We start from the raw sequence: 26,721 nt of genomic DNA, 5'->3' as shown, positions 1-26,721 counted from the left end.
TTTCACTGAGGTTCTTGATTTCTAATGACTTTGCTTGTACAAATGTCACCATCTGGAACTAGCTCGTGACTTTTTATATTGAAGGAACAGACTGATTGCATTTAGAAATCTGAGACTGTAGATTTTCTTACAACATTATGTTACACTGTCATGCCAAATTTCAGTAAGGGGAGATTTGTGCAGATTTCCTTTGAAACTAATAGCTACAAAATACATAATGATTACCAAACGAGGCTGTGGCACTTGGTTCCTTCATAGGAAATCAAAACAAGAAATGCTATAGTTGGGCAGATGTTAGTTTTTCAGTTGTTTTTTTTTTTTTTTTTTTTTTTTTTAATACAGCTCTACTTGAAACTTCTGTATCTTAAAGCATGATTAAAAATGTAATTTATTTAAACTGAGTACATTAAAACCCTCTCATTTTGGACTGAAAGGGCACTTCAAGTTCAAGTGTTTGGGTAATAATCAATTATATCTGCGGCTTTAGCCTGGGAGACTGAGTCCTTCTGTGGCTGACTACCTCCCCAGCTGAATCTGGTGACAATTCAAGGAGCGTGATAGACTGTTTGTAATTGTTCTCCCAAAGTTTCTAAAGCTGTCAAATTTTAGAGTTCAGATTTCCTTACATCTGAATTATTGTGCCTACATCCTGGCCTGAATCCAGGGTCCTGCCATAAATAGGTTTCTTCAGAAAAGCATTGAGTAAAAGTCAAGACTTTTTTTTTTTTTTTACAGACCTGAGAAATGGTTATTATTCTTGTCCTCCCTCTTACTGTTTTCTTGGGAAGCAAATGGCCTTAGAAGGCATGCAGGGGAGTTCCTCACCAGAGGAGGGTTAGGTGGGTGGCGAAGACTTGCTGCTTGCTGGGTGTGCTGTGGCACAGCAAGGTTGTCACTGCAGGCAACATTGCTCTTACATCTGCAGAGGTAGGAGAAACCACTCCTTTTCTGCCTGGCTAAATGATGAATGTGGCCTTCCTGCATGGGCAGGAGCACCACTTTGTGGCTGCCTATGCAGGTTCCAGAGTAGGACATCTAGAAATGGCAGTTGTCCGCCACCCTTTGCTAGATGGAAAGCAGTTCCCCTAGGTCTTCTCTGTACAGTGCTGTGTTTCCAGTGTTTCTTGATTTTTTTTTTTTCCTTATTTCTCTGCTGAAACATTTTGGATTGCTCCACGCATTGCAAGGCAATAACAAGAACGGAGATGAGGGGTGAAAAGTATCCCAGAGGACGTGGAGGAGACCAAACTGAACTCTATACTTGAACAGTTGTAGGTCAGAGTGTACCAGGTAATTGCTGGGGAGATTTTACTGAGCAAGGAAATGTGGATTTTTGCCAGTTCATTCATTTCTTCTATTTTCTTCCTTGTACAAAATCCTCCTGAATCACAGTAAAAGTGCCAAGTCTTATCTCCTTACAAAAAGTACTGGTTTCTTTCCTCATTGATATTACCGTGACTGATTGCATGCTGTGTGAGTGTAACAAAAACTAGCAAATCTGTTTTAAAAACATGTCCCATGGTGCAAAAAATGCATTGCTTGTATTTAGTTCTTGCTGGAGACAAACCAACTTTGTTTTGGAGAAAAGTCATTATGAAATAGTATTTGAAAGGTTACACAAATTACTTCACATGGGGCTTGTGAATTTTTATGAGTTGTCTTTGGCCTTTCCTGGCATCAGCTATGCTGTTACCAGCCATGAACACCATCAATCCATGAGTATTTTGAAATCCCTGCTGGGAATGTGGGAGACAAAGCATGAAATGCCATGATAAGAGTGTTACTGAACTTTAGTGGGGTTAAAGTCTGGTTTCCTGCAACGTGACATTATCCCTTTCTTTAATGAGCTGACAACCCAGATCTGAACATCCCTGATACCCGTTGGGCTGTGAGTACGCATTTCAGTAGAGAGTCATGAGTTTGTGCTAGCATGGGGAAATACTTCTGAGTCCAGATATTTGTAGAATGTAATAATAATAATGTTTTTTATACATTACCCCCCCCAAAGAAACAAAACCAACCAACCAACCAAAAAAAAAACAAAACACAGTACCCAATGCCCCAAAAAAAGCCCTATGGGGTGGCAATGTGGTGATGAAGCTGAACAAGTTCTCTCTTCTTAATGAGGCTTGTTTTTTGCTGTCTGATTGAAGACAGGGAGATGTGCTTGAGCCCTGACCTGAGCTCTCTGTGGTGTGACTTCTTTTTCTGAGCAGAACAGGCTCATTGATACCTAGAATATTACAGACTAGTGGGACTGCAATTAAGAAGTAGCAGTGATACAAGTGGGTGTGACTTTGTGCAAAAGAAAAAACGGTCCTTTTTGAGGTGATGGAAAACAAGTTCTGCTTTTCCTGACACCCACATGGCCCTTTTGTTTTCAGCAGGCTTCCCACCAGTGCCTCTGCAAGCCTGTTCTTAGGTGCAACCAAAAGCAGAGTTTTCTTTTTATTATTCCCTCACCTCAGAGGCAATTGTGCTTTCACCGAATTGAATGGAAATATGTAAGGATTATGTTTAAATTCATCCATGGTGCTACAGTAGAGTTCATGCATCCATGCCCGTCTTCGATAAATGTCAGCTATGTGATGTGGTTTGCTCTGAAGTGACATCTATTGAATTGGAGAAGACCCAGGGGAGAACATAAAATGATGACACAAGTTTTGAACGACAGTCTTGGGAACAATAGATGCACATGTTTATAGAGTACATCTCTTTCAATCTCCTAGGAGGATTTTCCTCTCATAACTTCAGTAGGATGGAAATCTTTTCGGTCTGGTAGATTTGATATTTTTAACTTCACTTTTTATTGTGTCGTGGATAAAAAATGAATGCAATCTTCTCGTTTATATCCCCTTGTTACCCACTGGTCCACAATGACTGAGGCTTTCACATCTGTTCCACACCTCTGCTAACACTGTGCCAGGCTTGATCTGGTCAAATGAGAAGCACTGCTGAGAATAATGCTAGCAGCTTCCTGCCTCCTCGCTCCAGGCTTCCTCCATTACACAGGCAGGCTTTCTACAGGCTGCATGTAAGGGAGACGGATTGCTACAGTCCTTGCTTTTAGAGGTATCTAAATGTTCTGTTAGGAGCCACTTACTGTAAATTTCTCTCCTGAAATAATCCCAGGAACATTTAAGATTTTGTAGAAGGTCTTTTGAGGCTCAGGAAGGTACATTTTTTTCTCACTTTTAGTTCAGTCTCTGTGAAGCCTTGGTGTCATCCTTTTCATGCTACATCTGAGGGCTACTGGTTCTCCCAGGCAGGATGCTCTGCTGTTGAATTAGCCAGGCACAGCAGAGGGTGCTTGGTCTGGCCATGGCTCATACATGTTTGAATAAACTAGGACCAGAAGAGAAAATTTCTGTTTACTTGAGGATTTGTTATGATGACTGTGGCAATTTTGACCCAATACTGTGAGCACTTTAAAGCCATATACTTTTTTGTTCAGTGAAGCAGTTAAGGAATCTGTAGAGCACAGATTTATTGCACTATAACATAAGATTTAATATAGTAGAAAAGCAGTCTTCATGGCTGTTTCCCGCCTACCAAGATATCTTTGTTTCACAATGTCTGTATTGGAATGACAATACTATTAAATGCAACACGAATATTTGCTAACTGAAGATATTTTTTACAGTACTGATCCCTCTAATATCAAGGTAGATGTAATGATAGTCATCTGTGCACTTCTGTCTGTCTATGCTATGTTTAGTTAACTAATGGACTGGAGAGTGATTTCAGATTATGATTCATGAATTGTTATGAAGGTGAAAAGTGGGTATGGAAATAGCAGAAGAGGCTGGGAGCTTGAGCTTAAGTTTATAAATAATTATAGCATCTGACTGTCAATCTGATCTCACTGGAAACTCTTTGTGAACAGTGCTAAGCATTGAATCTTGGTGAATATTCAGGGTAAGGTGGGAGAAGGAATTAAGCTGTATTTGGATCTTCCCTCCAGTTGCATTAACTAACAGTGGATGCAACCCCTCTTGTAAAGAAGCACTTTTGAAACTCCCTTTAGACTTTGAGGGTTTTTGCTTTTTAATTTATGTTAATATATAGTCTCTAAAATACTTTTCCATGGGAAAATATATCTATCTATGTTTTAAACTTAATAAATAGTGTTAATATTAACTACTGCACAAAGAATCTCTATTGTCTTAGAACCACTAGACGAATATTGTTAGAACTCTGTGTAAGGGCTGGAATAATTTAACTACAGTTACTCAGACATCACAGTGTATTACGTTTGTCAAAAGAATTGGTGCTGACCTGGAGTTGGTAACGCTTATGCAAGCCCATTTTATGAAGTGGAAAAGCATGGGTAAAGCAGGTGTCTTAAAGGTGATTCAATCTGAGCCTTACATGCCAGGTGAAATTTTATAAATCAGACAACCAAATAGCTTCATTTTGAACTGGCATTTATCTAGGATCAAGTAAGGGACTAATGCCATTGCACAGTTTAGGGTTGATTGTACACTTCCTTACTTTTTAAAATATTGAGTTTTCAACTTAATTTCTGCAGCTGCCTGTTTCCTCTGGGACACGCTGTTTATGCTGTAGAACAGAAAAGTCCACAGGCTGAAAGTCTTAATTTTCAAGCAAAAATCAATATTTTCCATTGGATAACAAATGGAATCTTTAAAAATTTTTTATAACTGTTCACACATTCCCCTCAAAAACCAGTCTGTTTTTGTAATTATCTGTCTTTTCAGTGTAACTTTGACTGTCAAAGCACACTATTGAAATCTGTTGCTAAGCCACTCTGCATCATTGGATAATGCATCTTTAATTTACAATTCCATCAAAGTGGGAAAACTGCTTCTTTTTCTTTATTTATGTTTTTAATTAAGTACCTCTACTGTGAGTAACTTGTAATTAGTCCTTTTGTTTAGACCATCCCATTATCTAGAGTGGTATAATAGCTGGTGATTTAGTAGTGTCACAAGGGTGCACAGGCAGCTCTCTAATTTCTGTTGCTTATTTTTCAGTGCTTGAAGTAAACGCTTGAAATTGAGAGTGTTTCAGTAATCTCTGCACTTTTTCCTCATGATCTGACCCAGAGTCACAGGGAAAAAGCAGAGTATTTCTGCTGACTTACAAAGCATTCATAATTGGGGCTGTAGCACTTTTAGGGCCCACGTGCATGATGAAGCTGATTTCAAAGTGATGTGACTTGATGTAACCACATCATAATCAGTGAGGTATAAGGACCATCTCTGAATGAGAAGCTGGCATTTAAAAAACCTAAGAGCTGATGAACTGAGCCAGGCTAAGGCATGTACCATCCTGTGGGCTGTTTCAGGTGGTGGCCAGAAGTACAGGGTGCTCAGGTTAATTTATAGCTGTTTTTTTATCAAAAACAGCAGGATAGGTGACGTTGTTCAGGAGAATGTCTTGCTACCACATCTGATGCTATTTCTCATGTGTCTGTTAGGTGATATTCACTATGGCATTGCTTACATGATGGTTTTTCTAACGGAATTGAGCTAGAAATCATAGTAGCCTTCATGGGCAGAATCATCTTCTAAAAATCTCATAGCTTAGGTTTTGCATCCGCCTGTCTTAAATTCACTGCACAGAAATATATGACACAGATGAACTTTCTAGATGTATAGTTACCGTCAGGAGAAAGGTGTGAGTGGGTTTGCTGCAACAGACAGTCTGTTACAGCTACCAGAAGTAAGAAATCTCAGCTGAATACAGAAGTCAGCCTGGATATTTCCAGAAGAAGCCAAAAGTAGCTTCACCACCTTGTAGTAGTGAAGGTTTTTATTTATACATATGTGTGCATGTTTATAAATATATGTATATATAAATATATTTTCTGTTCTATCACCTCCTGATTCACTGAGTTGGGAATAAGAGATGCTTGAGACTAGTGTGAACAGACCTATTTTTTCTGTGACCCTGGGGAGCTGGGGGGTACTAAATCTACAGAATATGCATTAATAGTTTAGATAGATTACATAGGTCTGCTGCTCAGTTTTGAGGTTAGGAGTACAACATGGGCCTTTGTGTGCAGAAGGTGGATTTGGTCCAGCCAGTTGCTGCTGTTTGGGCTTATTTTCCCTAATCTCCAAAGCCCAGCATCAGTGTCCCTCTAGTCCTTAAGTACTAGTAGGGTCACATTTTGCAAGTTCAATGTTTGTTTCTCTGTCTCTAAATAAAATTTGGCTGACGCTCAGAGTATTTTTCAGTTTTGCTTCTTCTCACACAGATATTTTGCACCAAGTTCTCTGTTACAACTCCTCTGTGTACACCTTGCCCTTCTTGAAAACGTTTCTGTGATTGTCAATAACATGCAGAAGCTCTGAAATCTGTGCCTGTAGTGAGAGTCCCTTCAGAGAGAGACAGCAACTGTCTTCAGTTCCCGGCAGGAACAAAGTGCCTTCCACTCCAGAAGCAGCTTTCCCAACGCAAGTGCAGTGTAAGGTCCTTTCATAAGGAGAATGAATCATCAGCTGTGTGTGGTGTTCCTCTCCCAGCTAATGAAGGATGACAATGTTTGGTGTACAGTGTAGTTGCCAGGCAAACAGCAGCAAAAAAATCCATTAGGAGTTATTTTGGGAAATACTGGGTCGAGCATGCCTCTTGGTTATTACTTATAAGTCAAGATTTCAGGTTCCTGCCTTCCAGATGTATTTGGAAACACAGCTTTTATTTAGAACGTTTCATGATCTTCAGATTAAATCTGAGGCTTGTGTTGTGCCTTTTGCAACTAACACAGTTGATCTATCACTGAATTGTAGCAACTGCTTCGAGTCTTTAGTCTAGAGTTGTCCTCTAAGGTTTCTGATCATGAAAGTGATGCTGCATATTTTTATAACATTTGTGACTTTGTGTTTTATAGTGTATGTTTATACTGCCTGTGTTATTGATGCCTACAGCATGAGCAATTCAAACGATATTAAGTAAGTTAGTGGTGTTTCCTGTGTGGTAGTGGGATTCAACACTATTATTATCCAGAAAACTCTCTTGGTGACTAACTCTGGAGGGGCCTAAGTAATCTCTGTCTCAGTAATGTGAGCACTGGCTCCATAGTTGATACATTTGGAGTTTATACAGCGCTCGATTTAAAAACTCTCAGAAGCAGAATTTTCTATCCTGCCACTGAATGTCTCATTACTTGCATGGTCAGTGTCTTTTCTGATCTTTTTATCAGACTCTAAATCCTGTAAAGATAGGTTTTCTTATGAGGAATCTTCTAAATGGGTAAGAAAGCCACCAGAAAAGCCATCCCTTGGTGGTATTGTGCTTCTGATCTCTGTGTGTGGGATTGATCTTGTTGAAACATTTTGTTAATGTCTGACACAGAAAACAGAAAGTGATGAATATCGCGGCTGGTGACACAAAACATTGCTAGTACAGAGGAGGATCTGAGTATCTAACAGTACAACACAGATGATGGACTGGGCTAACAGCAATGGATGGAATTTAGTAGTGCAGAATGAAAGATCATGCTGATGAGGACTTAATAACAAGAACTTTGCTATGGTCAGAGAGTCTGTTAATTTGATGGGGTGGGTGGGTGTTACGGCATAGTTAGTGTGTGTCTAGGCAAGAATATGGTACCATAAACAAATATTCAAGAAAGTGGGAAAACATATTGACACTGAAGAAGTTCAGTAAAGAGGGGGAGGAGATATGACAATACCTGTTTTGTAGGAAGACAGAACTAAAAGATAATGGTGTTTTTAGTCCACAAAATGATAATGAAAGAGGGAGATCCAGGCTTTCAGTGCAAAAGTCAGAGGAGGATTAAGCACCAGAAAAAAAAAAAAAGTACGTCAGCTTAAAGAGATTGCTGGTGCGAGAACAAATTGAAATAAATTGACTGTGAGTAAGTTTGTTCTGGAAATTAAATGGTAGTTCATAACCCACACTGCAATCACTTTCTGGCAAAGTCTTATGAGATGTGTAATCATAAAAAAAAAACAACAATCTATTTTAAGATAGGACTTGATAAGTTTATCAAACGTGTAAGAGCATTACAGTCTTTTAGAGCAAAACCCCCTGGACTTCCCAGAGATGATGTTACTTTGATTTGTCTGTGAAAAATAGACACAGTTATTGCTGCAGTTGTAGTACTTTTATTCTCCTGAGTTTTAAAAGAAACGATTATCAAGAGAGGATATGTAAGTATGTTAGGGCAATTCAGAAGTGTATTTTTTTTTTCAGATATGCTATACAAAACATGTACCATTGGAGGGGAAGTTTAAGAAATTCCCTGGGCAGGGAAGAGTTTATTTAGATGGTGTGTTCAAAGAAAATTTATCTGCATATCTGTTTTCACTTTATCTAACGTATGTTTCCTCTTCCTTACACTTTGGCAAATTTACCGGCAGCATGAAATATATAGTTAAACTCATCTGACCTTTGGTTGATTTACAATAAATAAATAAAGTCATCTTGAAAGGGATGTGTTTACTGTTGGGTAAAAACACCATATTTTCTTCAACCTCTCACTTGCTGAATCGTAAAATATAGATGATGCTCTATTGTCTAAGTCTGTCAGACTTAATGAGTCAATACTATGAAGTGGTATATTTTTCTTTGCATTGTACTAGAAATTTGACAAAGGATCCTTGAAAGCTAAATTGGCTGAAGGGGTGTACTGGTGAAATCAATACCCTCTGTAGAAAAAAGTGGCAAGCTGTAGGAAATAGTTTTAACAGGGCAAACATTAAAAAAATGAAGACTGCCCAAGACTCGAAGTTGGCATATGGTGAATTCACATATGAGTGATCCACATTAATCAAAAAATTGATCATACCTATGAAAATTTTTTTATAATTGTAAGGCAATATCCTTGAGATTTTCAGGCAGTTATAATATGATATAACACATTTGAAATTGAATAAATTTGATTAGGCCTGATATTTTGTTGTCTACTTGGACAAGTGACCACGAACAGCATGTGTTTAATTCTAATGGGGTTCCTGTTGTATATTTCCTGTCTGTCACAGTTGTCTATCTGAAGGACTGTTAAGTTACTCACCAGCTATCTACATGTTATTATACCTGTCTCTGTGATTACTGTTTCCTTCCACGTTAGAATGCAAAATAACTTTGAATGTTTAATAAAAAATATATATATAATAATAATAATAATATAAAAAAAATAATAAAAAATGTTGGGATGGAAACTGAAGAAGGTCCTACCCACTTACAAGGATAAACTAAATATCAGAAGTGCTGATAGTTGTACCTAATCTGAGGTGAAAATTGGCCTAGATTTCAACACAGAAATGTAGGATGTGGCTGGACAGTAAGAGTATCTGAAGAGACAGCAGCAGGTGTAGGAAATCCTTGGAAATACCAGAAATCATCATTGATGTGGTTTGTAACTTGCTTTCTCAGAAAGTTATTTCTCTAGTTTCATTTATTCATACCTGCTCTCTCCCAAAAGCTTATTGCTATTAATAAATATCAGTAAACAGGGGAAAAGATTTCAAGCTTTCCTGAAGAAAGTCTTTCTCATATACATGTCACATGTATAGGTCTGTAAGTTCCTCATGTCTTCACAGAACCCTGTAAGACGACTGTAGGATGTACATGCAGAAGTTCTACAGAGGAAACTGCATCAAGTAAAATCTAAGATACACAAAATATATACAGAAATGTTCCTCGCATCTTGCCTCTGAATCCCTCCCTTTCTAACTGCAGGGTTAAACACGTCTGAGATTACACCTGTGCGCACACCTCACTGGTCCCATACAATTCCCATCAGTGATTAGCTTGCTTATTCCAGAAATCTTGCCAGTTGTTTTTGATCAACATCCATGGTGCTTTTATATCCTGCTCATGGCTTTGCTGTGTTACCTGTAGCTCTGCTCTGGATGACTGTACACCAGATGGAAGGGCATTATTCTGTATATTACACAATCTGATGTTTGGAAAGCAAAAAGCATGTGGTCTGGAACTGGAAAATGCTTATTTCTGAGGTAATTAATGACCCCCTTTGTGTTGGATGCTGGGACTATGTGAGCTGAGCTTCCCAAACACAGATGTGGTGTGGAGTGCTCTGAAACTCTTGTTGCCACATCTGGCTGGAAGGTGGCACACACCTGAGACCCTGCGTGCACCTGAAGCCCCTGGTGACGAGGGATTGCCATCTGCTACGAGAGCAGAGGGGAGAGTAGTGCACATGTGTGGCCCTTAGTAGGCACTTAATTGATCTAGGTTCACCCGATGCCCCAACTTAAGCATCAATACATGTTACGATTTTACCTAGGCTCTGCTGTGATGCAGAGGTGCCTAAGCTAGCCCACCTGGTGCAAGTTGGCAGCACTGAGTTGAAGACAAAGCTTGGCTGCTTGCTCTTTACACATTGGCTATAGCAGTGCTTTCTGAACATTTTGTCCCTACAAAAATTGTCACAGTTCTCCATTTACTGGGCTCGTCTCTTTCGATTCCTGCCCCATGGAGGATGCATGGAGGATGCAGGATGCTGCTGCCTCTCCTTCACCATGCCATCACCTCAAGCAGACCTAGACTTATCTCTGAAATTATAAAGTGCTCTGGACCTGCTGAACTGTGCAGTTGCTCTGGTGTCTCTGCTTGGTGCTTTTTTTTTAATAATTTTTCCTTTTAAGACTTTTTGAGGTCCCTATGGAAGAAGATATTTGTGACTGCACCCATAAAATCCGAGTTTCCAAATCTCTCTGGCTGGCTGGTAGAAAAGGACTTTTGCAGTCCTTATCATGAGCCAGTGAGAGGTACACAAAATTTCCCTTGCTTGGCTTTCCACACCTTTAGAAAGCCGCGCGTTTTAAGGGCACCATCTACTGGCTAATGTGAGCAAAATGATGCACTGGTTTGTTATCGACTCCCTTTATTTGCTAACATAATGAGTGCTAGAGCCACTATAATCAATGGGCAAAAGATTGGATTGTAAATAGTGAAAGCTAGAATAGTACTAGGTATGTCTGAAACAAAACCAAACTGAAGTTGACAGCCTTAAGGTTTGTTAGAATTAAATCTCCTCAAAAGCCTTTTCTGGCTTCAAAAAGTCCATTACTGTTTAGAGGACATCATTATCTTTCTAGAGATTTATGAATCTGTTCTGGCCATGTTTTGCATACCTTTGTGGGATTTTTTAGCTTGGTTGGTCTTTTCTCTAGAAAATAGAATTTTTAAAGAAAACAAGGAATTGTCAAGGTTTATGTGTACACTTGTAATATGTTCTCCTCCCTTTTGACCCATCAATGGAGTTCCTCATGATTACTCTAGCTATAAAAAATAAGTCATGGGGGGTAAGTTATCTCATTGATAACTTATGGCTTCTTCTTTTTTTTTTTTTTTTTTCTTTTTCCCTATAGTTTAGTGCTGTGAGAATCCCAAAATATCATCTATGCACTTGACTAACTGTATATTGGCTGGGTCACATAAATATTGACAGTTATGGCAGACTGACACTGAGGCAGAAAAAGGCAGAATTCATATGGGGTTGTTTTTATCCTAGGTAATATCTATAAGCAGTTCCAAAAGTTACAGGATTCCTCTGTGTAGGTCCTTAAATTTCATATAATTTGCTATTAAATGATCCTCTGGGCTAGTGTATTTCCTTATGTAGGCAGAAAAATATTTTTTCTTACTGTACTCCATAAAGTAAATGGGTAAAGTGACATTTTTGCTTAGGACTTGGGGAAAAAAAAGTATGATATGAAATAGAATTTGTAAGGATGACTGTGGTTCTATATTGCTATGGACTGTTAACAGGTAGCGTTTAAATGTTAGGAAGTTGTGATTCAATTATTATGTGGGACAAGACAATGTCTGCAGGTACCTATAGTGTGTCATGCTGACTCCAAAAGCAGAACTGAACCGGACAGATATATAAACATGCAAAGAAACATATTTGGTGGCATTACAAAAAAAAAGCAACTGTGTGTGCATGCTTATGCATATACATCCAACTGTTGTTACTGCAAACAGTTGTCTCTCCTTTATATGCATGAAAATTTGTATTATTATCAGTCTTAGACAATGTAACTTTTAAATGTGATGCTTTTTATTTCTCCATATTTTCTCCTTTCAGTTGCAAATGAGACGGGTGACAAAAATGCACGACCACTTTCACGATTTGCCCGTAAGTAGCCTTTTTTATTTTAACTGGGTAAATTGTCTATGTATGGTAGAAATAAATACATTCAGTATGTATTTTAATCTCATATTATGGCAACCCTATTGTTATGGTTTATTTACAATACTAAACTGAAGAGCTATAGTATAGAAATATCTCTTACAGAAATCCAGTCTTTCTAAACAGCGTTGATGCAAATTCAAAAGAGTGGAAGGCTTTGTGGCTATATAGCTGTTTCAGGCAAAAAAAAGGTTATAAAAACATGTCACAAAGGCAGCTAAAGTTGACCACAGGGGCTACAAAGACTTAGGTTAAGCCTTAAAAATAGCATACTGGAAACGTGTTCAAACCACAATGATACTTCATCGCTTTTTGCATCCCATGGCAGGGTTGGGAGCTAAAGATATGGCTTGAGGTTTGAAATGAGTGTTGCAGGTTTGAACAAAACAAAGGGATGCATGTGGTAACGTAACACCAGGTGAGCGTTAATGTGACCATATGGACCATTAAAAACAAATGTAACAAAAAATATAGGATCGAAGAGGAAGATTGGAGATCCTGTTCATAACTTATGCAGTTTCATAATGCTTTGTGATCATTTAGTAGGGAAAACTCCTCATCATTACAAGGGGGCATTTGCCATCATCATTTGTACGTGATACAGATTAAAACATTGGAAGATTTACATCTACTGTGCATTATTTGGCACAGTCACATGATGGCGCTCCGAGCATACAGGCGGGGAGAGTGAAGGCCACAGCAGAAACTGCTGTGGCTATAAAATCTGTCACGCAGTGATTTACAGGGTGATGGAACAGATTGAACAGGACTAAGAAAATTATACTAGCATTCTTTATTCCTGACTTGGGGTTTACTTTCCTTCATGTTGTAGACTGCAAAGCTTAAAAAGGGGCTCTGTCAATCACTACTGGCTGGTTGAATGCTGAAAATGTTCATCACAAAGGAGAACAATGTAAATGTCAGTATTTTCAAGTTCTTTTTCACTCTTTTTGTCCATTATGGTTCCTAAATGCTAGTTTTAGGCTTGGAAGATTCAGTCCAAATACCATTTATTCCCAGATATTTGAGTTACGAGGACTTCATGCTGCAGTATTGACTGACTAGATCAAACATAATGCTGTGTTTTGAACTCGGCTGGCATTCTAGTTCAGATTTTGGCATTCGTAAGAATGTGATTTTTCATAATTGTGTGCAGGGTGTAGGTCTTAGATGCAGGAACAACCAGGTTGTGTTCCTGCTTTAATCTTAGCTCTCAACCAGGTAGCCAAGCCTTATTTGCAGAGGTCCTGGTGACTCGCATTATATGGAAGAGAACTGACTGGTGGATGCTGTCAGATGAACGAAGACAAAGGAAACCCCCTTGTAAGGCCTCATTGTATTACACGGTGCTGCATGGGATTAAGTGAGGAGGTGAGATCAAGGTCCCAGGCTGGCTGGCATTGATAGAAATACAGTGCAGAGGTGAATACTTAGATTAAAGACTGCATTAGGAGGTAGCAGCAGAGACCTGGTATAGGGATGGAAAGGGATAATTCAAACTGTTAAACAGACTTTCACTATTAGGATTTTAATTTAGTGATTTGGGAGTCAGGTTGAGGATATAATGATGCAATTAAACTGAGGATATAATGATATAATTATAGGTTGGACTAGATGATTAAATGTTGAACTAGGTGATCTTAGAGGTCTTTTCCAACCTAAATAATTCCATGATTCTAACTAGTTTATCATAAGGTACAATTGATGGTGACTGTGGTCATGAATAGGATAAGGTATAACTCCGTGGAAATGGCAAGGAAAAGTAGAATGTGAACTGTTATGAAAAGGAAGGAAATATCTTTGGCATGTGCTGAATTAAATGGGTAATCCCAAAATCTGTGCTGAGAGCACTATAATCTACCCTGCCATACCATGTTTTCATCAAACAGTCAGTGAAATGCGGACCAAACATTAAAAACATTCTGGCTGATGAATCACAGAAAAATTGGCAGTATTTGAGGACAAGGTGTCAAGCAATAACTGAAGTTATTACTGTTAGAAATTACTTGAAGATGATTACTGTTATCATTGTCATCTGGTTCACAAAACAGAGACTGGATGTTTTCTAGGACTGACCCTTCCACTTGAAGGGCTAGTTTAAAGGCAATTACTAACTTTACCCTCACAGCAGAGAACAGGACAGCTGTTGCTCTGTAGCAGCTGCCCATTTGTGGTCAATGCTAAAACTCAGATTTCGGTGGGATTGCAGTTAGGCTGATCTTATTTCCTTTATCTATCTTTCTGTGCATGAAAGCAAATGACAAATATATCCTATAGAAATTCAGATAAGCTGTGTCCACTGTGCCTGTTGCCCACAGCTCTCTGGTGTATGTTGTTGTTTCCGGTTTACTTTGGGAGCAAACAAGAAAAAAAAAGGTTGCTGCTGTTGAGCAGGACAGTAGGAATGCTGGCTGTATGGTATCTGTGTAGGAAGACTAGTAGTGTAATAATATTTTCAGAGTATATGAAAGTATTTGAACACTTACTGTGTCAAATGTACCACATAGTTTAAGCAGAATTCTGCATTTTAGATTATAACACTTCAATCTATTTTGCTTTTGCCTCTAGCTCAACTCTAATTATCTTTGACAGGGTATAATAAAATGAAGGAGAAGTATTTTTGCAAATGTTTACACTTACCACAATGATTTGAAGTTAAAATTGAGTTGTTAAGTGTTACTCATTCCAATGCTAGAGCTAGCCAATCTCCTGTTCTCTTAAATGTCCAATTCCAGCTCATTCAGCAGACTGAGTTTAAACAGTTACTTCATAGTGGGTATCTCACTGTATTGTCTTGCTATGAGTCCTATTGTGTCATCAGTATTTGAATAGTTGCAGCTGTTGGGATTTAGGTCCATAAGGCTTTCAGCATTTCAGGCAGCTGGAGGCTTCTGGCTGATGTATGGTTTAGCAGGTCTGTTGAGCAAAACACTCATTTGCTTGAATGTACTTCATCTGAGCAAACTGTGGGCAGGCTGTGAATGTTGGTTAGGACAGGTGGACGTAGCATTTCAGTACTCTAACGAGGTTAGTTAATTCATGTTGGCTGATGGTGATCTTCAGAAGAGCTAAGTGTATAGCTAGGTCTACAGTCTAGATCTTACTATAGTGAAAAACTATGTAAATGAATATCCACACTGGAGGAAAAGGGCTGTGGGTCTATGTACAGACAGTGTAGGGAAAAACAATGTGTATTGCAAAAAGTACTTGTTTTTCTTACCCTGATGTTATTTAAAGCAAAGCAAAAAATTAAAAATTGACAGTATGGCTTTCAATGGCAGTTTTCTAACCTGTCACTGTTGGTTTTCAGTGGTAGTGTGTGCCTCAAGCTACTTGTATCTAGTAAGTGCAGGAAAAGATGAATATGTCTTTTTCTAGATCCATCAAGTTCTCCTGCAATTGACAAGCTGTAGTGCTTGTGGAATAAAAGAAAGGGTACAGCTGTGAAAGTAAAGAGAAGGTTCAGGTTGGGGAAACTTGGCAGAATCTTTGGAGTTATTGCAGGGAAAAAAACTCAGAATTATAAATATGGCTTGAGAGCCTCTTTTCCACAAGATATGTTTTTAATAGTATGCTACATTTATTTTCTGCAAGTCTTGATGTTCTGATTTTTTTGTCTTAGTATGCAGCATTTATGGTGGGATGACAACTTGTTTGTCTTTGTTGACCTTAGCTTAACAGAGCCTTAAAAATCTGTTTCCAACTGTGCCCATGTGTGCCATACTTTTGCAAAAGGAATGGTCCTCTCAACATACTATAGGGAGTTGCACTACTTTTGGCTATAACACTGATGATCAGTCAAATAATTTAGAACTCCTGCATCCTTTATGTTTCTACTTATGAAATAGGTACACAAATGCTTAAATATTCAAATAAAACTAAGAAATGTGGAGAAATTTGGGTGGTGCTTTAAAGTACAGAAACAGTAGTATAATATAAATGTTTGAATGATATAGATGTACTGATGTTGCATTTAATTCTGCAGCTGTTGCATATAAATTACTTGGCTTTGGACTACCTGGTGTGAGTATTAATTTTCTAGCTATTGTTAGACACAACTCAGCACAGAACATCAAGGTTACTTGTAAATCTTGGTAAATACGGTCCTTGCATATTAAATAGCTGCTGACAATTAAGAGCAATGAAGCACACGGATATGAAGTTTTCCTGAGTAGCTGGGAAATGTTTTGAAATTTTTTTGGGGATGGAAGAGATAAATGAGAATTCTTGCCTTTTTTCTGTCTGCACTATTTAGGCTGTATGAGAACAAGGCATGTAAGACAACTAGCAAACCAAGCCTGCCACTACCCATTTGTTGCAGCAGATATTGCTACTTCAAACAGTATTTTCTCGTAATATAATCTCAGGAGACATAGGATAACAACTCTACTTTTCAGTTTCTGCTCATGTACTATGTGTGTCAAACAACAGTTAGGCTTAATCCATGTGTTTTAGATCCATTATTTGCTGCTTAATTGTCTCTGCTGGACAGTTGCATGAGTGCCAGGAAAATATTTCAAAGTGTTATCTGTACAGTCTTCTATTAAAGCTAGTTGCTGACTTTGAAATATTCCATTTGTCAGAATATTTTGTTTGTTTGTTTTGCATATAAAATGTTCATAGAGAAGGACTACCAGAAGAGCTGGTACATCTTATTACATTGGAATCCAGTAAGCTTAATGCTCATGGCACTTCTGTTGTGGGAAGTCTGTTAACTGAAATCAGGATTTCAGTACTTAGCTGCTCTTGAAAGCTGCTAACTTGCCCATATATATTCTATAATGCTTTAAAGTTAGACTATGATACAGGTGGTCTGTATGGCAATATCACAGGGGTTTTCAGAAGTGCCTAACTTATTCAGAAGACTTTTGGAAATATGAAATATGCTTTTTTAAATTTTATGAAATATAAGTTGTGTATACTCTTCTTGAAAGGCAGGGAAGAGAGATCTGACTGAAGGGTGCTAATTGTACTTTGTCAGTGGAACTACATTTCTAGACAAGAATGGATTTTGTGAATGACAAGCACAAGGCACCTGGTGACACTTCTAAATAAATGTAAAAAGAACATCCATAGCAATATTTTGGCATTTGAATGTCTATTGAAAAAAGCTGAAGTTTCAACAGAAAGCAATTATGTTTTCTAGTACTAGTCCTTCAGTGATATACTTAATCTTTAATTTAACCATTATTAACTTGAGTCAATGAAAGTCAACAATTAATTTTGAATCTATTTGGTACTTTTTTTTTTCTTTCATTTAAATATTGCAATGACAATACATGCTAAGCTCTAATTCAAATATAATGCGAAGAGGAAGCTTTTTTGTTGACACATGAAAGCTTCTTGGTCTGCAACCAGATCTTGTTATGGGTGGTTGTTGTGTCTTGACTCTGGTAGGCAGCAAAGCCCCACACAGCTCACTCCCTGCCAGTGGGATGGGAGAGATAGAAGTGAGAAAGCTTGTGGGTTGAGACAGGGTTTATTAGGTAAAGCAAAAACTGCACAAAGCAAGCAAAAACCAGCAAAGCGAAATATGGAATTCACTCATGACTTTTCACGGGCAAGTCAGGTGTTAAGCTATTTCCAGGAAAGGAGGGCTTTGTCATGTGTAACAGTTACTTGCGAAGACAAACACTGCACCTCCAAATATCCATCATTTCTTATTCCTTCCCCTCATCTTTTATTGCTGAACAGGACATCGTGTGGTATGGAATATCCCTTTGGTCAGCCTGGGTCAGATTTTGTGGCTGTGATCCTTCCCAGCTTCTTGTGCACCCTTAGCCCACTTACTGGTGGAGCAGTGTGAAGAAGCATAAAAGACCTTGACGCCCTCTAAGTACAGCTCAGCAACAACTAAGATGTCTGTGTTATCAATGCTGTTTTGGTCACAAATCCAAAACATAGTACCATGTGAGTTGCTATGAAGAAAACTGACTCTATCCCAGCCAAAACCAGTGCAGAGGCATTACAGTCTTGTATTTTAAAATGACCAAATGTTAGTGCACTTTGAGCTTTATTTCAGGTTTTCAGGCATAATCCCAAAATCTGATGATGCAAAGGGAGAAAGATAGCAGAGAAAGATATCTTTGTTTTCTAGACTGTTGAATTACTGGTCTAAGAGTTCATTTTCCTTCTCTCTCTGTTTCTGCAGGATCTAAATCACAAAACTGTTTGTGGAACACCATTATTGGTGGGCTGACTGGCAACCTCAAGGAAAGGCCAAAGCCCACCATCATCAGTGACCCGAGACCTCCTGAGGAAATCTTAGCAGATGAGCTACCACCAGTGGACAGTCCTGAGGCATTGGTGAAAACATCTTTCAGGTCTGATGATATGAGTTTACTTTGTTTATGGTTGAGAGGATATTTCTAAGGTTGTCTATAGTGTGATTTTGGTGGGAGAAATCAATACTTAAAGATTCTGCAATGCTGCTTAGCTTTGTATGGATCAGGAGTGAAAAAAGAGGTCCATAAATAATACTGACTGGACACATCTCTTTTTCTCAGCCGTCTTAAAGTATTATGGAAAAGAAAGATACAAATACTGTAATTACTGAAAATGGTCAACAAAGGCAGCTCATTATATGGAAATGTCTTTGAAGATTGATATTGCTTCATTTGAAAGTGCTTTAGTGATGAAAGCTTGTACTTTAGGTCAGATGATGTACTTTACTGATGCAAGGGAGTGTCAAACCTTTCTGTTGATGTAATGTCTTGAGAACTGTCTAGCATTAATTTATTTTGTCCAGGAGAAGGATGCTAGGTAGGGGCTTGCAAGCAAGCAATTGCTGCTGTTGTAAAGTATGAGATATATCAATTGCTGGGTTTTCTTCTCATTTAATCATGTGGATGTATAGTTGTCAGATGTTTCTTGACATGTTTTCTGAAAATAATTTTCACAAAATAAAGTAAAATGGAGAAGCTATGTGCATGTGGTGGATCTTTGACGAAAACATGAAAATTGGTGTGCCCAGAAAAAAGTTTGTGGCAGATTTTGATTTTTCCAACTGCTTTTGGAGTTGTTGTTTTTTTTTTTTTTTTTTCTTTTTTTTATGTTGAAAAAAAACAACCTGTGTTCTAGTTTTCTTTTATAATCGACATGTGTGAAAGCAAAAAGTGATTTTTGCTTTGGATAAATTTTTCTGTGCTGAAGTATTTTTCTTATACCTCAGTCTGTCAAACTTATTTCAGACTTCATATAAACATTATTTTGAAGGTATTTATTTATTAAGTTATTATATTTATTATATTAGGTAGTAATTTGATATCTTGTTTATAGTGTTTTATGTTAAAAAAAAAAACCACAACCATCAAGTCAGTTTATGTCAGGTTATATAAATCCTGTAATCTTATAGCCCTTAATATAGTTCCTTAATATTTCTATTGAAATGATTCAGGACAAATGTTCCAGAACCTGTATCCTCGTTTTATAATGACCTGTGATATTTAATGACTTTTAAACACTTTTTGATTCTGGTATTTGAAATCTAGTTCAAGTGCTCTTTTTAGCTTTCATTTCTCATAACAAATTCTGGGCAGCAGCAATCCTTACGTTGCCGTCATCAAGATAATTCCAACCATTTTATATGACAAAATAATGTCACAGCATTTCAAATGGTATGATTTGATTATCTGTGTAGGGGTGACTCTTGGAAGAAGTGAGCTTGTAAATAGCATAATAAGGACTGATGAATTGGAAAATGTAATTTAGCAAAATAGTTTTGCTAATGTAGTGTAAATGGCTTTAGAAACATTAGAGAACCTTTGCATTTCATCTGTATAAAAATTACTGTACAATGTGGCATTGTTTAGACTTTTATAGAAGGAAATCCAAACAGATGGTTGTTATGAAGTAAATTGTTATGAAGAAAATTGTCTAGCTTTACAAAGAAAAGTAGTCCTGTCTGTCTAAGCAATGCACAGGAGCTGAAGATAAGAGTACTTTGCAGTTACTGTCTGAAGGCACAAGAAAATAAAAACACTTTTGTGTTTTTATTCGCTTTGGGATCTTGTTGGTACTATGGTGTAAGCTGGGATTTAGGAAGCAGTAGCATTTTTTTTGCATGATTTACATACTTGATTCATCAGAGTTTTCTGTGGGTAATGATCTTCAAGTACATCTTTGACAGAGTGTAATTGGTACATGTGGGTGCCAGTGATTGTCTGCCAGTTACAGGCTTCCCTTATATCTTGTTTTCTAGACACACGCGGAAGACCTAGATAACCCATTGCATTTTAAGGAATGAAATGTGCTTAAAAAGTTTTCAAGTCCAGAGTGTCCTAATTACTAATCTGGTGGTTGAATCCTGGGGTCAATGGAGGGCAAGGTTGTGATCGTATGAACTGAATTCATGGCAGGAAAGACCAGACCCTGTTTTCTAATGTGACTGCTAGAAACCATGAAATTCAGCAACTACTTCTGATTCACTGCTGTTAGAGCAGTATATGGCAGTACTATCCCTTTCATGCATAGTTAAAAAGAAAATGTCTCTCCAGTGTCAAATGAGTCACGCTTCCTTGTGATTGCATCTCTTTTTATGTGAATACATGTAATCAGTATGAAATCCCAGTTGCCACCCCTGGTATTAGATCTTGTTTTCTACTGTGCAGTACTTATTGTTCTGTAGCTTGGAAAATTAGGAGATTTATATTTGATTTTGTTCATCATCCAGATATGAGATTGAAATGCATTTAAACATAAAAGGAGAAATGTGATTAGTTCAATCTTTCTAGTCCTACTTTTCCTGCAGTAGTAAACCATCTTTACGATATAAAGCAAAACAAACAAAACCAAAACCAAACCAACCCCTTCTCTACACCCCAAATCAGTATAGTGCATGATCTCTCCTTAATCAAAATCTGTTCTGATGGTCTTGTTTCTTCTACATTTTTTAATGCCTCCTTTCTGACGATACCAAGAACAAACTCAAGAGATTGGTCTAAACAAGATTAAGGACCTCTCTAAAGAGAGAATTGCAAGAGTCTGCAGTACCTTGTTTGCAGTACTGTGTTGAGCAACTAGTCATAAGTAATTTTATGCCTTTTCAAGTTATACTACTGCAGTGCTTAAATTATGGATTCTAAAATCCATTCTTACTGGTATTTACTCCTTTCCTCTAGTAAAAACAGAGGAGATGCTAATTAAAATATGGTGGAAACATGGAGAATGTAGGATTATCCCCTTCTGAGAATTAAAAAAAAAAAAAAAAAAAGCAAACAATTACATGTATAAATGATTAGCTTGGCTCATACTTCACAATTTCTGTGAATATTTTCTTTTTAAATAGCTGTGCATGTATCAGCATTTATATATGTAAAATCATTGGCTGTGGATTGATGCCCAGGGCTATTAGATGGTGGACCTGTGCCTTTGTCAAGGCTGCTGGGATCTGAATGTTGCCTGGAGATGCCAGCAGTTACTGATGCTGGAGCTTGTGACTCAGAAACTCTCTCCTAGATCTGCTTCTTGATCTGCTAGGTTCCAGCAATGACCAGTGTTGAGGTTGGTATTGGTAGACTTAATGTTGCTTAATTAATGAACCCTAGAAGTGACCATGTGGTAACTTCACAGCTTGATTTAGCTTCTGTGCCCTGCTCCCTGGCAGCACCCCCCAAGAAAGTGCTTTGGTAATGCTGGGCCAGCATCCATCATGGGGAGCAGAGAAACGAGACAGGTCTGGGTGCTGTTCTCCAAATACAACCTGGAAGTTTATGAAAGTGTTTTTCTATTGAGAATACAATATATATAATAGAAATATTATACACATAATAATATTATATATATATATATATATAATAATTATTATATATTGTATATTATTATATATATATAATAGAATAGAAACTGCTGCATTTGTCCCCAGGCTGCTACCTGGATTGAACCAAGTCACCAAGGGAGTGATACTCCAGGCTGAAAATTTGATGGGCCCAAGTTGTCATGATTCTTCTTAGTTCATTTGGTTTTGGTGTACAGGAGAGACAGCATTATTTTGAGTCTGGAGATCAGGGACACTGCACTGGGGCATGACTGTGACGGTGCTTATGGAGTAGTGGCAACGTTAAGAACCATGCTGGATCTTATGGCAGGAGAGTTCCTGCAGTACAGGGTGATGGGAAGGTCAAGGGAAGAACTGGAGTTGCTCTTCTAAGACAAAAGGTTCAGTGCAGCCCACCATCCTGGTCCAGCATCTTTGAGACAGCTAACATTGTTCTGTAACTGCAGACTAATCCAGCCAGATCTGTCCATCTGGTGGGGACTCCAGGCGGGAGTGTTTTCTGGAGTGATAAATCGGGATGTGAGACTAAAACCATCCACCCTACATCAGACAAGCCTCACTAAATACCTATGTAGATGAAATGAACTAGGAGGTGTGATATGTATTTTCTATTACAAAGGTCTCACCATTTGATAGGCCATATGTCCTGGGAACCAGAGTGGGAGATTCAGTTCCTTCAAGATGAGAATACTTTTGAGCCCAGTGCTTGCATGGGTTCTTAATTTTTATCACCTTTCAAAATATTTCCTGCTTTCATTTTGACTCGGTACCTTGCCTACCTTGGTAGCTGTGTTTTCTTCATCAGATCCAAACTTTATCTTTCCAAGGACAATTTGCTTTGCTTTCCTTATCTGCTTCTGTTCTGACTTGAGAATCTTAAATCACGTTGGCAGCTAATCTTCTTGTACTTCTGGCTTATTTGTGGGTGATGTTAACTCTTGCTCCTGTCAGCTACTGGCTAGTTGCTCCACAGGATAGAGGTGCTACTGCTGTGCTCCAAAGGTGAAAATTTCAGTCACAGCACCACAAGGCTCAATCCCTTAGGTAAAGGTGGCATCAGTGGGAATAGGGGTAGGAGCCTTCCTTCTCCTCTACTTTTTCTGAGTCATAGCAAGAACCCACCTGCAGTCATGTGGTGGAAAGGAACGACTTGGGGGCTCCTCCATTGGCTGTGTTTTGACTCTCTGAGTGGCACCAAAGCTTGGTTGCAGCTATCTAAGCTGTATGTGGGGCCTGAAAATCAGAGAGGGAGTGAATGCTGTGTAGGAGAGCTCATGACCATGACCACAGATGGAGAATAAAGTTCTTTCTTCTGTCCCACAAATACATGTCTGGATCTCAGTATTTCTTTACTGTCTGCTTTTTAATTTTGATTTTATTCTTGTATTTATATTTTTTAGTTTTCAAAACACAAAAAGGAGCGATAAGACTCACTTGCCTTAACTTGGTTAAAAAAAATAAATCCTGTGCAAGGCTGGAAGCATGAAAAACACTCTCATTATTTTTTATACCCACCTACAGCATATCCAGGTCTTGCTAACCATTAAAATGTAAGCAGTGTCTCTGAAAACCACCCTTCTCAACATTTTTCTCAATCCAGACTTATTATAAGGCACTTTACTTGCATTAAATTTAAATTCATCTGTGTTCTATTCAAACCTGTTGCTTATTCCTGTTATTTATTGATACTCACTAGGATGAATAGGAAGTGAAAAGTGCTCTGTTCATTAAGGAAATGGCTCCCACATCATTCATCTCTTCTCTCTTCTTTTAATTGTGCCTTCTTTCTAGGTGTGTGTTAGGCTTTGAGAGAGCTATGCATTCATTTCTTGGTAGATTGAGATTTATGAGTCAGAGGGGGAATGATCAGAGGATAAAGATTTATACTAGTTACCATTCAAAGGCTGCATTCTCTCTCCCTTCACATATATCCACATGGGTCCAGGAGGAAGGTATTTTTTTCACACAGTTGAAAGAGAAATTGACTTTTTTTTTTCTTTTTTTTTTTTTTTTACATTATAGTTGTCTTGTTCCTCACAGGATAGATGTATTATTGATGACAAGCAAAGCCTAGTTATTCTGTCCCTGTAAATATCAGATACATCAAAAGGCCCAAGTTGAGAAATTCAGATGCACTGTAGGTGTCCTAACACAGCTGTAGGATCTAAAGGTAGGGAACAAACCCACTTCCAAAATGGGAACAGGACTTTGAGCTACAGTTCTTTGGATGAACAAGGTTCTGGTAGTAAAGCAGTCCTACTTGGAGGACTGGCTTAGCATATCTACTTGGCATACATCACCTGAATCTTGTATTATAATAAACTCTGAGCTCCAGATGAGCTTTGGCCTTTCTAATTTTGTCCCTGCACAGCCTTGCAACATCCTTATAGTCCTTATATTAGTCCTTATATTAGCTTTCCCATTAACTACTTCTTAAGCTATTGATCAAATTCACCTGCATTTAACAGTATGGTAGGCATCTCAGTGGTACTTAGTTCCTATTTCATGAAAGTACGTATCTTATTCTAGAAGATGAAGTGATCTATGTACCATGACTCCCTCCCTCCTGCTCTGGGGTTACACCTGGCATAGTCTTTCTGTGCATGTGCAGAGGTCTGGGGTTTCCGGATGCAAACTGAATCTAATGGACTCTTTCACTTAACGAAAGAGAGCTGGGCTTTCAGGAAAAATAGCACTGGAAAAGGGCTGGTGGCTACCTGGCCTATTCTTCCAGCCTGTGGTCTGTACTTGAAGGGCACTTGGGAGGAGGGGACATGGGCTCTGGTAAAGTTTTACTGTTCTGGTAGTCTGTACACTTCCTGTGGGCCACAAGTTGCTCATCCTGTTATTAAATTAAGACTTCGCAAACAGCTGGCTGCTTCTGGAGGTGAAATTAGTGGGGGCAGTGTCACGGTGCTGTATGAATTGTTTGGAGTTTCTTGCTTGTTGATTCTTGCATGTGGAGACCAATGGAATGGGCTATAAATAACGTGACAAGGGGCAAGGATGGCTACGTGGGATTTAGGATGTGATTTCACAACTAGTGTAAGCCAGCCCAAGAGCTGTTTCTCCCCCTGTGGCTGGCAGCATGTCCCTCCTTCCTGTTTTATAGTGATTGTTTGGCTACAAATAAATGCAGGAATAATTCAGTTCAGAGAACAGGACTGCCACTATCGGCAATAGCCTGGCTTCAGATCAGCCTCAACCAAGCATGAAACCGTATCCTAAAGTTTTATCACCACTGAAAGCTTTCCTTCCAAAGGTACTTATGTAAATAAATGAATTTATTGGGGGAAAACAAACATACAAACAACAACAGTTACAAACAACAGTTGAAAACAAGTGGAATTTAAACATGCTTATTTCTGGAAGGCTGTTGGGTGGCTTGTTGGCAAGGGGAGGTTTGAATCACTGGCAAAAGCCAGCAATACTTGCTTTTTGCCCTGCTTCTGCCCTAGGACTGTTTGCTAAGTCAGTATATGTCTCATTCCCAATGAGAAAATGGGATAGTGGCTTTCTTACTCTTGACAGTCAGTGTGTGATGAACAGAGATAAGTCTTTGACTAATCATTTGCTGAAGTGTTATCTTAAGTTCTATAATTTGGGTAAACAGAAACGTAAAAAAACATTTAAAGGAAATTCCTGTACGGTTTCCCCTGCTTTTAAATGCCTGGCTGACAGCAATGAAGTTGAATGGTGTGTTGTACTGTGATGTTTTTCTAAAGGAGGTGGTGAAACACCCTCCATATTCAATCCAGTAATGGACAGATTTGGCTTTGTTTTGAGACCACAAAACTTGTAAGTAAAAATTCAGGAATATTTTGAAGTGAATAACAACATCAATTATGAAATTGCCCAGAATAATCTTAAAGCTATTGGATAAAAGCTTAATCTCTACTAATGTCCTGCATTTCTTCTCAATGTGAAAAGCTTTGAAGGCATTTCTTCTTAATGTGAAAAGCATTGAAGGAGAAAAAAAGGGGATACTTTAACTCCAGTTAATTGAGTATGACGATCAGATCTGGAGAGAGAACTGTATCCTGCATAGGGAAAATACTAGCAATTTACCTATTGAAATATAAGTTTCAGACTTTGATGAAACACAAGAAAGAATCTATGCTAAATATCTATCTGGGAAATACTGGAAATACCCATACCTGTTGCGGGTGTCATCCCTCCAGAGGAATGCTATTAATGCCAGACTAGGGGTTGCTCTTGTTTCTTGGAGTCACCTGTTATCACCCCCTACTCTGTTTCTCACTTTTTGATTCAGTGGTTTCTTATGAAGGTTTTATCCTGTCAGTTATTACTCCATGCAAAATTATTTTTGGTAACTGCCATATTTTGCCCCAAATTCTTTTGCTACAAATTCACAACCTGGCCTGCCAGCGATTTTGCAGACATATTAGCAACATCTAGGTAAGTGAAGCTGCTGCAAACTGTCAACACTCTTTACCCACATAACTTTCTAATGGCTGTTCTTTATCTGGTATTTGCATGTTAAGCTGCCTGCTGGCAATTTCTAGAAACTACTTTATGTAATAGAAAGGTCTCATTTGGAAATTATCGCACTATCCATCTGAGTACTCAGCACTTGCTGATGTCAGAGCCTCGGTGTCTGTAGTTTGCAGATTGGGACATTTATTTTTAGTTCCAATAATTTTTGGATCTGAAGCTACAGAAGTGTTCACGGCAAGACTGCTAAAACTATCATGTGTTACTTGGTTTCCATCTGAACTTTATAAATTGATCTAAACTTTACAAATTGACTGAAGTTGTCTTGAAACCAGGT

General features: G+C 38.3%; 1 protein-coding gene across 1 annotated transcript in view; it reads left to right on the top strand.

Annotated features, from left to right (window-relative positions):
* Positions 1-26,721, top strand: part of PDE1C (phosphodiesterase 1C) — a 308,560-nt gene that overhangs the window by 21,873 nt on the left and 259,966 nt on the right. The window contains exons 2-3 of the mRNA XM_032181068.1: positions 12,050-12,100; positions 18,306-18,477. Of these exons, the coding sequence (XP_032036959.1) occupies positions 12,050-12,100; positions 18,306-18,477 (223 nt within the window). The remainder of the gene's footprint in view (positions 1-12,049; positions 12,101-18,305; positions 18,478-26,721) is intronic.

Source organism: Aythya fuligula, chromosome 2, assembly GCF_009819795.1.
Source record: "Aythya fuligula isolate bAytFul2 chromosome 2, bAytFul2.pri, whole genome shotgun sequence".
Lineage (NCBI taxonomy): Eukaryota > Metazoa > Chordata > Aves > Anseriformes > Anatidae > Aythya > Aythya fuligula.
The sequence above is the reverse complement of the archived record's forward strand: the minus strand, read 5'-3'. Positions and strand labels throughout refer to the sequence as shown.